Source organism: Diabrotica undecimpunctata, chromosome 1 (genome assembly GCF_040954645.1).
Source record: "Diabrotica undecimpunctata isolate CICGRU chromosome 1, icDiaUnde3, whole genome shotgun sequence".
NCBI classification, from domain to species: domain Eukaryota; kingdom Metazoa; phylum Arthropoda; class Insecta; order Coleoptera; family Chrysomelidae; genus Diabrotica; species Diabrotica undecimpunctata.
This window is the reverse complement of record NC_092803.1, coordinates 1,522,501-1,536,034: the sequence shown is the minus strand read 5'-3', so window position 1 is coordinate 1,536,034 and position 13,534 is coordinate 1,522,501. Positions and strand designations below refer to the sequence as shown.

Sequence of the window (13,534 nt, the reverse complement as noted above, 5' to 3'; positions counted from 1 at the left end):
CAAAGGTTTAAGTACTGGCTTAAAGCACCTACTAAACGAGGTCCACGATATGTTTTATTGCATGCAGGTTTTTCAGGAGGTTTCCTTCCTGGCACACAGCGTGTTTTTCTGGCAAAGAAAAATGATGGCGACTATCACGATGAAATGGATGCCGCATATTTTGAGTCGTGGTTTAAGGAGACATTAATATCAAATTTACCAAATAATGGTCGCAGGAATGTCATTGTAATGGACAATGCATCGTACCACTCTCGTAAAGAGAGATTCCCTAACAATTCCTGGAATAAAGCTGCAATCAAGGAATGGCTAGTGGAAAAAGACATTTTTTTCGAGGAGTGTTATTTAAAATCCGAGCTATTAGAAGCAGCGCGTGCTTTTAAAGATCAATACGATAAGTACCATCTTGATGAGTATGCTTCACAACATAATGTTTATATTTTAAGGCTTCCTCCATATCACTGCGAATTGAATCCTATAGAAATGGTGTGGAACTAAGTTAAGCGATATGTAGGTACCCATAATACCACTTTTAAAAACGACGAGGTACGCCAGTTGATCGACGACGGTTTCGTACGCGTCACAGAGCAAAATTGGCGCAATTAGGTCACTCATGTTGTTGAGAAAACGGAAACTGAGATGTGGACTGCGGACAACCTGCAAGATGACGTAGACCAATTGATAATACACGCGAACACAGGGGAGAGTAGCGAAAGCGAATCCGACATCTCGGATGTAGAGGACGACTTTAGTATAATTCATTGAATATCTGTGAGTAACCTCGATTATTTTACACTGTATAACCAATAAAATGCATTTACCAGTCCAATCAGAGTATGGACTTTTCGGATATTGGGCTGGGTGCACGGAAATCGAGTTCCCGGAGGTTCCACCCTGTATATTTATAGCTATCAAGAAATGTAATTTAAAATATATTTGTTAGTTTAATAAAGTATAAATATAATATAATGTTAAATAACTTACACTATAAACCTTATACCTGCTCATCTGGTCAAGTGTGGGCAAGGAAAACCATTATCCCATATGGAATAACACAAGGTTTCGCTGAAAACTACCAGGTTGCTATGCCAAGGAACAAGGTAAACTTATGTTGTGTGTAAAAAATGCGAGACTGCATTATGTTTTAACAAGGACAAAAACAGCACTTCAGATTTCCACAAAAAAAAATTTCATAGTAGGTGTTAAAATTTCGCAGTGATTCAAGTGCGCAACTAGTTTTTTTAATAACATCGCCGGGATTAACAAATGTGCAAAGCTTTTTCGATATTCCCGTTCCTGATAATTTTTCACATATTTACAAAAGAAAAAGTTTTTCTTGGATATTGGGCTGGGTGCACGGAAATCGAGTTACCGGAGGTTCCACCCGGTATATTTATAGCTATCAAGAAATGTAATTTAAAATACATTTGTTAGTTTAATAAAGTATACAGTTTTATAATAAAATTCTCGCTAAAAACTTAAGGTCTTTTTATTCAAATTCATGCCTCTTATTTCTACTTGAAGGCAATTATTTTATCAATATATTATTTTATAATAAATAACAGAGCCCGGCGTAGAGATCTGGGTACGGTTCTGTGACTACCACTTGGACCTGTTTGTATCGCCAAGCACAAGGCGTGAAATCCGGCAATTGTGCATTCCTATATTAGCCGTACTGCACTCTCGGTGTGACATTTTCTATAGTTCTATTTCTTTACCATTTATGCTCTGTATGTTCCAAGTTCCAAGCTCCAATTTTCCAAATGGTATTGATTTTTCCAATACACCTTCCTACAATTTCCAAATCACCCTAAACAAAACTGAGATTATTTTAGTTTCCAAGAAGTCTGGAGAAAGTAATACAAAATAAATTAAGGAAAGATTAAGTAAGATAAAAATTTCAAATATTTGTGAAAAAAATCAAAAACTCGATTATAAATGCGCAGGGAAAATGGAACCAGAAATCAACAACAGAATAACGAATGTGACTAAAGTTTACTACGCATTAAAGAAGGCGTTTATTCGAAGAAAGGAGATCAGTATCAGCACCAAAATAAAAGTATTTAACAGTGTATACGTGCCCGTGCTACTACTATAGGTATGGCTCAAAAACTTAGACTTTAAGTGATAGGGACAAAAGTAAGATACAAGCATGTGAAATGCGGTACCTAAGCGTGGTTTTAGGAGTGACGAGAAGCGATAGATTGAAAAACGATTTTATACAGGAACAATGTATAATGTCGTATCGGTCTTAGACAATTTCGAATAAATACTTTGCGTGGTTCGATCATATGGTCCGTATGAAAGATAATAGAAAAGCGAAACAAGTGTGGCAAGCAGTAGTAAACAAAAAGCGAAGAACAGCAGACCAACATGGTCGTGGAATAGCCAGATGAAATACGTTGAAGAGGCGAGGAAACAGAGAGAAGCGGAGTCGGTGGTCAAGAACCGAAGCATTTGGAGAGGCTTCTACACCAAAACCTCAAATTCCTTACACCCGCAAAGATAAACAATAATTAAGTAAGTAGAGGAAAGGCACCGAATTCGAGACAGGCGCCTAATTTGAGACACCGTCGTATATTTGTGTACGATAGGGTGACATCTAGTGAAAATATTGAAAACTGATCATTCTGTGCAGTAGTGGTAGATCTGCTTTTAGTTGACGCTTAGAAGTGACCTTCTCGACGTTAATTTGATTTACACATTACACAAATTTTTTTCGGAATTTATAAAAACTTACAATACATCAAGGTAAGATGATTACATTTACTCCAATTATTTTTTTTGTTACTTTAATATTCGTTAATACATTTTATGCAAATTAAACGGTAATTGTGTGGCACACATAACCAACAAAAATGCGTTTTATTTTTAACGGAAAAATCCTAATTTGAGATACCTGTAGGTTCCAAATTTGAGAGTGTCTCAAATTAGGACCCCGTGTAAAATTTTTATTTTTATGTGTTTTTTTGTTTGTAGATGCCGCCAAAAAATAAAAAATGGAACGCAAATGATATGATACGGAATGTAAATACAGTAAGAAATAGAGAGATGGGCTATTTGAAGGCTTCAAAAGTTTTTGGAGTACCAAAAGGTACCTTAAAATGATATGTAAAATCAGACAAGACTCCAGAAGAACTCGTCGGGATATCAATTGGCCGCCGACCTATTCTTTCCTTGGAATTAGAAAATGAGTGTGTTGAGTATGCCCTAACTATTAAGCAACGTTATTTCGGGCTAAGAGCGCGTGATATAAAACGACTGGGATTTCAACTTGCAATACGAAACTCAATACCACATCCATTTAGCGGAGTCAAAAAATCAGCCAGAAAGAAATGGTTGAGGCTCTTTCTGAAAAGGCATCCGACGCTTTCAATGCGTACTCCTCAGGGAATGTCATGTGCTCGAGTAAACTCTTTTACTACTGAAAATGTATCCAAGTTCTTTAACCTGTATGAACCAGAATATCTTAAGCTTACTAACCCTGCACAACGTATATTCAATGTAGACGAAACGGGCCTTACAATTGTTCAGCATAAACATAGCAAAGTAATTTTCATGAAAGGGAAGAAGCAGGTTTCGTCCCTTACTTCAGCAGAAAGGGGCAAGCTGATTACTGCTATTACATGTATGAATGCTGCCAGTAGCGCACCGAGAATTTGTCCCTGGGGGGGGTTTTGGTTGGTCACCAAAATTTTTTTTATGAGCTTACCTCCATTTTGAGTCCTTAAAATGTGTAAGTAGCAGTATCGGAATAGGGCCATGGGGGGGGGGGGTTTAACCCCCATACCACTGAATGCTGCAGGAGTTTTCGTACCACCATTATTAATCTTCCATGGAAAAAATATGAAAACAGAGTTGATGCTAGGAGCTCCCACCGGAGCAGTCGCAGAATGCCATGTGTCAGGTTGGGTACAGGCTGATATTTTCACTAGATGGCTTCAACACTTCATAAAATTCACTAAACCTTCAGCTGCAGACCCTGTTCTTCTCGTCCTTGATGGTCACTATTCTCATACGAGAAACGTTGCTCTAATAGATTTGGCCAAACAAAATCATGTGACGATTATTTGCCTCCCACCACATTCTACACATAAAATGCAACCGTTGGATGTTGCTTTTATGGCACCGCTGAAAACTTAATACGTACAAGAAATAGAAAACTGGCTTAGAGAAAATCAGTTAAGTGTTATGTGGTCTTATGCCGTTGCCAGTATTTTTTGTAGAGCGTATAACAAAGCTGCGACGATGGAAATATCTTGCAATGGTTTTCGAAAAACTGGACTGGTCCCTATTTGTCGCCATATTTTTAGGGACTTTGAATTTGGAATTCAAGAGCACTTAGAAACACAAAACGAAAGGGACGAACAAATAATAGAACCAAACCATGAACAACCAAATCATCGAATGCGAAAACATAGAACTCCTAGTCCACCACTATCTCATCAACAACTTGTTTCTCCGAAAGACATCTGTCCAATCCCTATATGAGAGAGATACCACTAAAAAACCACATGCCAGATCAGGAAAGGCTTCAGTAATTACTCTAACACCCTACAAAGGAGAATTAGAGCAAAGTTTGCAGAAGAAAAAAGCAAAAAAACTAGTACACCAGCTAAACTTGGATTGTGTATTTGCTCCAGAAAAAAACATTTCAACAAAAGGTTTAGATCAAAAAAAAAACAGCAACGCCCGAAGAAGAAATAGCAGATGAAGACGTAGGTCAACCTTCTACATCAAAAGGCATAACATCAAGAAGGAAATGGAAAATTTCTTCAAGTTCAAGCTCAGACAGCAGTGAAGACTTTCCATTAGCTGATTCATCGTCCAACGAAAGTGGAAAAGACGACGCGGAATGTTTATTTTGCACCGGCAAATTTTCCGACGATAGATATGGCGAACAATGGGCAAAGTGTTACCAATGTGGCAGGTGGGCACATGAAGATTGTGGAGAAATAAAGTTCAGCACATTTATTTGCCTTTTCTGCGAAGGAAAGGGCTTTTTTGAATAGTATCTCAAATTAAGGTACCTGTCTCAAGTTTAGATACCTGGCTATCCCAAATTAGGGCACCTTTTATTTTTAATGTTAAATGTCGCAAAAAAATTAAATGTATTTTTTTGCAAAAATATATGTTTTATTCGGTTTATTTTTTTTTGTTGTGTTCTAGAAACATTAAATTTAAGTTTGAATAGTGAATGAAGTTGAAATAAATGTTTTAAAAACTTTTGAATATTCTGTATTATATTTGTTTTTCAAAAAAAGTGTCTCAAATTTGGTGCCTTTCCCCTATCTTTGATTGGGTCCATTGAAACTTATTTAGAGTAGACTTACCACTGATACGCAGTATTATCACTAAAAATTGAGTCAAGATTCTTGTAAAGTTAGTCACACTTCGATAGGCCAATACAAACATTTTAGTGTATTTCACAGGCATGTAAGTTTTGAGCAATAAATTGAAATAAGTTTATTGTTTAAATTGATTTATTGTTTTCCAATACAATTATGTGAGTTATAACTATTTTTCGCACCACTTTTTTATCTACGATATCTGAATTGAGCGAAACACTGTACGAGACTCTTTCATTAGGAGCAAATATAATTCTTAAAAAAAAACAATCAATTCCAGGTACTTATCCAAGAAATGATTTGCATGACTATACTTCCAAGGTTTTTATCCAGTATGAATTATTCTCAAATGTGTTTTCAAATCACGATTCCGAGAAAACAGTTTAAAACAAATTTCACACTTGTAAGGTTTTTCCCCAGTGTGCACTCTCAAATGCCTTCTTAAATTACTCCCATCACTAAACTGCTTAATACAAATTTCGCACTTGTAAGGGTTTTGCCTGTATGAATTCTCGTATGTTTATTCAAAGAACTTTTAGAAGTAAACGGCTTCAAACAAATTTCACACTTGTAAGGTTTTTCTCCAGTGTGACTTCTCAAATGTCTCTCCAAACTACCTTTCTGAGAAAACCGCTTAAAACAAATTTCGCACTGAAAAGGATTCTCTCCAATGTGAATTCGAAAATGGATTTTTAAATGACTTTGCTGAGCAAACTGTTTTAAACAAATTTCACACTTGTAAGGTTTTTCCCCAGTGTGCAATCTCAAATGCTTTCTTAAATTACTGGCATCACTAAACTGCTTAATACAAATTTCGCACTGATAAGGATTCTCTTCATTGTGAATTCGTAAATGGATTTTTAAATAATTTTGCTGAGCAAACTGTTTTAAACAAATTTCACACTTGTAAGGTTTTTCCCCAGTGTGCAACCTCAAATGCTTTCTTAAAGTACTCGAATCGCTAAACTGCTTAAAACAAATTTCACACTTGTAAGGTTTTTCTCCAGTGTGCAGTCTCAAATGTCTCTTCAAATTACATGCCAGAGAAAATTGTTTTAAACAAATATTACATTTTTCTGGTTTTTCTTTAGTGTGAATTTTTAAATGAGTCTTTAAGTTACCCTTCCGAGAAAACTTTTTAAAACAAATTTCACACTTGGTGTCAGGTCTTTCTCCAGTGTGTATCCTTAAAGGCTTTTTTAAAGTTCCAGCATCACTACATTGCTTAAAACAAACTTCGCACTTGTAAGGTTTTTCTCCAGCGTGAACTCTCCTATGTTCATTCACAGTTTCACAGTTTATGGTTTTTTCTTGGATACGTCGGTCTAAGATTTGTTCTGTATTGCATGAACGACCATGTATTTTTTTTGTAATATCCAGCTTGTTCTCCTCTTCGAAAAAGTCTAAAATAAAAAGTAGAATAAATATTTTTTATTTAAGAGAAAATTTAATGAAATAACGTAAAATTTAAAAATTTAGTGTCTATTTATAAAGTACTATTTATATAAATTGATATGTATAAAAACAAATTTCAACAAAGCGATATCAGCTTTTGCTAAAAGATTTAATCTTTTACACATACACACACACACACACACACATATATATATATATATATATATATATATATATATATATATATATATATATATATATATATATATATATATATATATATATGTAAATACTTTTTTCTTTTTGGGTGTGGTAGTCACAGAACCTTTCAATATATAATTTTGTATCATATATATGTTTTTATTATTCCGGTATTCCTTAGACCTTACCTATCATATGTAAAGCATATATATTAAAGCGCGAATATAACCCTGAGATAAGAGAATTAAATAGTGTGATAAAATCATAATTGCATCATGTAAATAAGTTTAATTAATTAGCTAATTAATTGCTTGGCGCACCTCCGAGTTTTAATATCACATTAATATATGTATATATATATATATATATATATATATATATATATATATATATATATATATATATATATATATATATATATATATATATATATATATATATGTATATATATCTTTAAGGAATATGACCGTTTAATTTAATATAAAAAATGTGCACTCGTAAGTGAAAGGGATATTTTCGGTCAATTTGGAGATTAAAAAAGAAAAGAGTTGTGCTACTTTATCTTTTTATTGAATACGTTTCGCCCACTGTTCAATGGGCATCGTCAGTTCATCTAAAAGAATGGTATTAGCGATACATCTAATATAAAAAACAATAAGTAAACGATCTTACCTTTAAAAGATCTGTAGCATTAAGATATTAGTATGGTGAAGACACATCAAAAATTAATTTACTAAATAAAACAGCAAAAACACAGAATGCCGGAAGATTCCCAATTTAAGTAATTTTATATTAATTAGTTTTATAATTTAACTTTTAAAAACATTGATGGATTCTAAAATCTATCAAAAAAATTTAATTGTCAATTTTGGAATGTTATATTAACAACGGCAAGGCTAGGGATCTTGACTGTCATGATCATATCATGCAAAATAAAGTATTTGAAAGTTCGAATGTCAGAACTGACAATCAGATGGTGAGATTGAAGGAAAAGTTTTTTAGATGCCAACATAAATGTTATGATATAATAAAAGAAGTTGAAGAAGAAACCAATAATTTAAAAGTAGAATACGAAAGAATCAATTTTGTAGTATTAGTGCATGGTAAATTTGGCTTAAGTTGCTGATATCAGTTCTCTTATTTAATGCGTTAGGTTGTTTCAAAATATGACACATCTCCATAAACTGTCTCTTATTAAGGTTACGTTCTCTACAGAGAATTCTAACACCATCAAAATTCACAGTATGTTTGGTGTTGATTGCATGTTCTGCAAGGGCACAAGTATGTTTAGAAAGTTTAATGTCACTACGATGTGAAGTAAGGCGTCCTTTAAGGGAACGGCCAGTTTGACCAATATAACATGCATCACATTCAGAACAGGGTATGTGATAGACTACATTCACTTGTTCCAAAAAGGAAAGAGGTGTTTTAATTTTAGAAAACAAGTTCCTGACAGTCTTTGAATTATTGATAGCAATCTTAACCGGGATATTGTTCTGTTTGTACAATTTAATAAGCTTTTCAGTAACATATGGGAAATATTTCAGTATCAGCACCAAAATAAAAGTATTTAACAGTGTATACGTGCCCGTGCTACTACTATAGGTATGGCTAAAAAACTTAGACTTTAAGTGATAGGGACAAAAGTAAGATACAAGCATGTGAAATGCGGTACCTAAGCGTGGTTTTAGGAGTGACGAGAAGCGATAGATTGAAAAACGATTTTATACAGGAACAATGTATAATGTCGTATCGGTCTTAGACAATTTCGAATAAATACTTTGCGTGGTTCGATCATATGGTCCGTATGAAAGATAATAGAAAAGCGAAACAAGTGTGGCAAGCAGTAGTAAACAAAAAGCGAAGAACAGCAGACCAACATGGTCGTGGAATAGCCAGATGAAATACGTTGAAGAGGGGAGGAAACAGAGAGAAGTGGAGTCGGTGGTCAAGAACCGAAGCATTTGGAGAGGCTTCTACACCAAAACCTCAAATTCCTTACACCCGCAAAGATAAACAATAATTAAGTAAGTAGATATCTTTGATTGGGTCCATTGAAACTTATTTGAGTCAAGATTCTTGTAAAGTTAGTCACACTTCGATAGGCCAGTACAAACGTTTTAGAGCATTTCACAGGTATGTAAGTTTTGAGCAATAAATTGAAATAAGTTTATTGTTAAATTGATTTATTGTTTTCCAATACAATTATGTGAGTTATAACTATTTTTCGCACCACTTTTTTATTTACGATATATGAATTGAGCGAAACACTGTACGAGACTCTTTCATTAAGAGCAAATATAATTCTTAAAAAAAAAACAATCAATTCCAGGTACTTATCCAAGAAATGATTTGCATGACTACACTTCCAAGGTTTTTATCCAGTATGAATTCTTCTCAAATGTGTTTTCAAATCATGATTCCGAGAAAACAGTTTAAAACAAATTTCACACTTGTAAGGTTTTTCCCCAGTGTGCACTCTCAAATGCCTTCTTAAATTACTCCCACCACTAAACTGCTTAACACAAATTTCGCACTTGTAAGGGTTTTGCCCAGTGTGAATTCTCGTATGTTCAGTCAAAGAACTTTTCTGAGTAAACTGTTTTAAACAAATTTCACACTTGTAAGGTTTTTCCCCAGTGTGCAATCTCAAATGCCTTCTTAAACTACTCGCATCACTAAACTGCTTAAAACAAATTTCGCACTGATAAGGATTCTCTTCATTGTGAATTCGTAAATGGATTTTTAAATAACTTTGCTGAGCAAACTGTTTTAAACAAATTTCACATTTGACTGGTTTTTCCCCAGTGTGCAACCTCAAATGCTTTCTTAAAGTACTCGAATCCCTAAACTGCTTCAAACAAATTTCACACTTGTAAGGTTTTTCTTCAGTGTGAATTCTCAAATGTCCCTCCAAACTACCTTTCCGAGAAAACCGCTTAAAACAAATTTCGCACTGAAAAGGATTCTCTCCAATGTGAATTCGAAAATGGAGTTTTAAATAACTTTGCTGAGCAAACTGTTTTAAACAAATTTCACACTTGTAAGGTTTTTCCCCAGTGTGCAATCTCAAATGCCTTCTTAAATTACTCGCATCACTAAACCGCTTAAAACAAATTTCGCACTGAAAAGGATTCTCTCCAATGTGAATTCGAAAATGGATTTTTAAATGACTTTTCTGAGTAAACTGTTTTAAACAAATTTCACACTTGTAAGGTTTTTCTTCAGTGTGAATTCTCAAATGTCTCTCCAAACTACCTTTCCGAGAAAACCGCTTAAAACAAATTTCGCACTGAAAAGGATTCTCTCCAATGTGAATTCGAAAATGGAGTTTTAAATGACTTTTCTGAGTAAACTGTTTTAAACAAATTTCACACTTGTAAGGTTTTTCCCCAGTGTGAATTCTCAAATGTCCCTCCAAACTACCTTTCCGAGAAAACCGCTTAAAACAAATTTCGCACTGAAAAGGATTCTCTCCAATGTGAATTCGAAAATGGAGTTTTAAATGACTTTTCTGAGTAAACTGTTTTAAACAAATTTCACACTTGTAAGGTTTTTCCCCAGTGTGAATTCTCGTATGTTCAGTCAAAGAACTTTTCTGAATAAACTGTTTTAAACAAATTTCACACTTGTAAGGTTTTTCCCCAGTGTGCAATCTCAAATGCCTTCTTAAATTACTCGCATCACTAAACTGCTTAATACAAATTTCGCACTTGTAAGGGTTTTCTCCAGCGTGAACTCTCCGATGTTCATTCAAAGTTTCACAGTTTATTGTTTTTCCTTGGATACGTCGGTCTAAGATTTGTTCTGTATTGCATGAACGACCATGCATTTTTTTTGTAATATCCAGCTTGTTCTCCTCTTCGAAAAAGTCTAAAATAAAAAGTAGAATAAATATTTTTTATTTAAGAGAAAATATAATGAAATAACGTAAAATTTAAAAATTTAGTGTCTATTAATTAAAGTACTATTTATATAAATTGATATTCATAAAAACCAATTTCAACAAAGAGATATCAGCTTTTGCTAAAAGATTTAATCTTTAACACACACACACACACACACATATATATATATACAGTATACTCCCTCTATAACGAACACGGTTATTACGAGGTTTCGCTTATAACGAGATACATTAGATGTCCCGTGAAATTTCTATTGAACTATAACCGTCTATAGAGAGGCAAATTTGGTTGTAACGAGAGATAATAAGATCCAAAAACGTTTTTTTTACCTTTTTAGTCCGGTCGTGGCTATAAATAAATACCCTTTCAAACAGCCCCTCAATAAACTTAACTGCAGCCCGCAATAAACTTCTTTACAATGAATAAATACAACTGTTTCACATCTTTAGAAAATATAATATGATAGAATGATACTGGACCATTTAAAGCAGTTAAAAATAACAGAGTTCTTAAAATTGTAGAAGCAATAGTTTATGTTATCCTTGAAAATACGATTTATACATTATGTAGTTGGAAAAAAATATAAGTAAAAATATATATATATATATATATATATATATATATATATATATATATATATATATATATATATATATATATATACATATATATATAGTTACAGTAATAATTTTTTTAAAATTTTAAACATAAAAATAGTTTTTATATATTCAAATAGATGAGAGACCATGATAAATTTTATCAATATTACAATAGATCTTTGTTGATACAACCTCGTTAAGTTTGTAAGTAGAAACAATTTTTAATTAATTATACCAACACCAACAATTTCTTAATCACATTTGTAGCTCCCTGATGAAGGACATAACCAATGTCCGAAAGCTTGGAATAAAAATTTAAAAGAGTACACATTTCATTTTTATTGCTGCAAACCCACTATTTAACGTTTACTTCCTTACGTTGTCAGCAAATACTTATGGTTCATTATATATATATATATATATATATATATATATATATATATATATATATATATATTTTTACTTATATTTTTTTCCAACTACATAATGTATAAATCGTATTTTCAAGGATAACATAAACTATTGCTTCTACAATTTTAAGAACTCTGTTATTTTTAACTGCTTTAAATGGTCCAGTATCATTCTATCATATTATATTTTCTAAAGATGTGAAACAGTTGTATTTATTCATTGTAAAGAAGTTTATTGCGGGCTGCAGTTAAGTTTATTGAGGGGCTGTTTGAAAAGGTATTTATTTATAGCCACGACCGGATTAAACACGTTTTTGGATCTTATTTTCTCTTGTTATGATGGTGGTGTGAGTCAGCGTGTAGATATCTGTCGGTGTGTGTTGGTTTTCTGTATACCGTGTATCCTAAAGTTCCATCTGTTTTCTTTATTATTAAAACATCCAAAAACGGTAGCTGTTGGTCTTTCTCTAGTTCCATAGTAAACTGAATTTTGGGGTGGATGGTATTAATGTGATTTAGGAATGTATTTAGTTTTTCTTCCCCATGTGTCCAGATAATGAACTTAAACCAGTACTTAAACGAGCGCCGAAATGCCCAGTCGACCAGTACTAATCGAGTAACGACGAGAAGTAGTTCCACCAGGCTTGAGAATGGCAAGTGAGACCTTGCCGAAACGTCGCCAAAACAATGGTTTTCAAGAAAACCAGCATTTTACAACGCGGAGTCAAACCCGGAAAAATAGTGACAGCACATATAGCTCCCGCGGAAACCTCAAAACAAACATAATTAACCTTTACGGGAAGGAATTTCTACCAGACATCAGACGATACGAAAAACTACGATCCAAACGAAGCACACTTTTGTGTAATCTCACTTTTTTAGAACGCTGCCGCGACGAGGACATAATTCCTAAAAGCATGAAGCTTACGTTTCATAAAAAGACTCATAAAACTAAAAACATCTTAAGAAGGGCCAGTTTTGCACTTATTAGGGAAGCTATCCATGACACGAGGCGGGATATCGACAAAGTCAATTCAGAATTACTAGAGCTACACCTAGTTCTAAGTAATAGTTTACATCCAATACTATGGAATACACTGGAAACACTATCCAACTTCCGAGCAGAGACAAACGCCGACTTAACAAAAATAAAACAACTGAAAAAGTTCAATAGTCTAACAGCCGAACAAAGACCGAGAAAAAAGGAAACACCACCGACGGAAACACACAAATTGGTTTACAATTTTTCGAATCTCGAATTAAATGAGGCCACAACGAGTGTTCTGTCAAAAGGATTTAATTTCGCCGTAGCACCCGCACGAATCCCTGTTGAAAACATTATCAGCGAAGTAGAAAGTTCCATTGCCAATATACCTCCGGAAACAGCTGAGATCATACGCCAAGACGTATCGCAGATATTACGGACAGCCAAACCACCGAAAAGAAATTTAACACGTGAGGAAAAAGAGGCGTTGCGAGATTTGCAGAAAAACAAAGAAATAATCGTCCTTCCAGCGGACAAAGGTAACGCCACGGTAGTAATGAATATAGATGACTACGACAAAAAATTAACAGATCTTCTAAACGACACAGCATACGAAAAAATTGCCACAGATCCAACAACGTATCTAGAAAAAACAACGAAGGCCAAGATCAAAGTTTCAAACATAAAAAAG

General features: G+C 33.8%; 1 protein-coding gene across 4 annotated transcripts in view; it reads right to left on the bottom strand.

Annotated features, from left to right (window-relative positions):
- Positions 1–5,462: 5,462 nt before the first annotated feature.
- LOC140443240 (uncharacterized) overlaps positions 5,463–13,534 on the bottom strand; it is a 102,001-nt gene continuing 93,929 nt past the window's right edge. For 3 of the 4 annotated variants that reach the window (XM_072534388.1, XM_072534382.1, XM_072534395.1), the window contains one exon: positions 9,111–10,814. In XM_072534388.1, the coding sequence (XP_072390489.1) occupies positions 9,319–10,814 (1,496 nt within the window). In that variant the 3' untranslated portion in view covers positions 9,111–9,318. Of the gene's footprint in view, positions 6,749–9,110; positions 10,815–13,534 lie in introns of those variants that run through there. The other variant, XM_072534402.1, reaches the window with a different exon arrangement.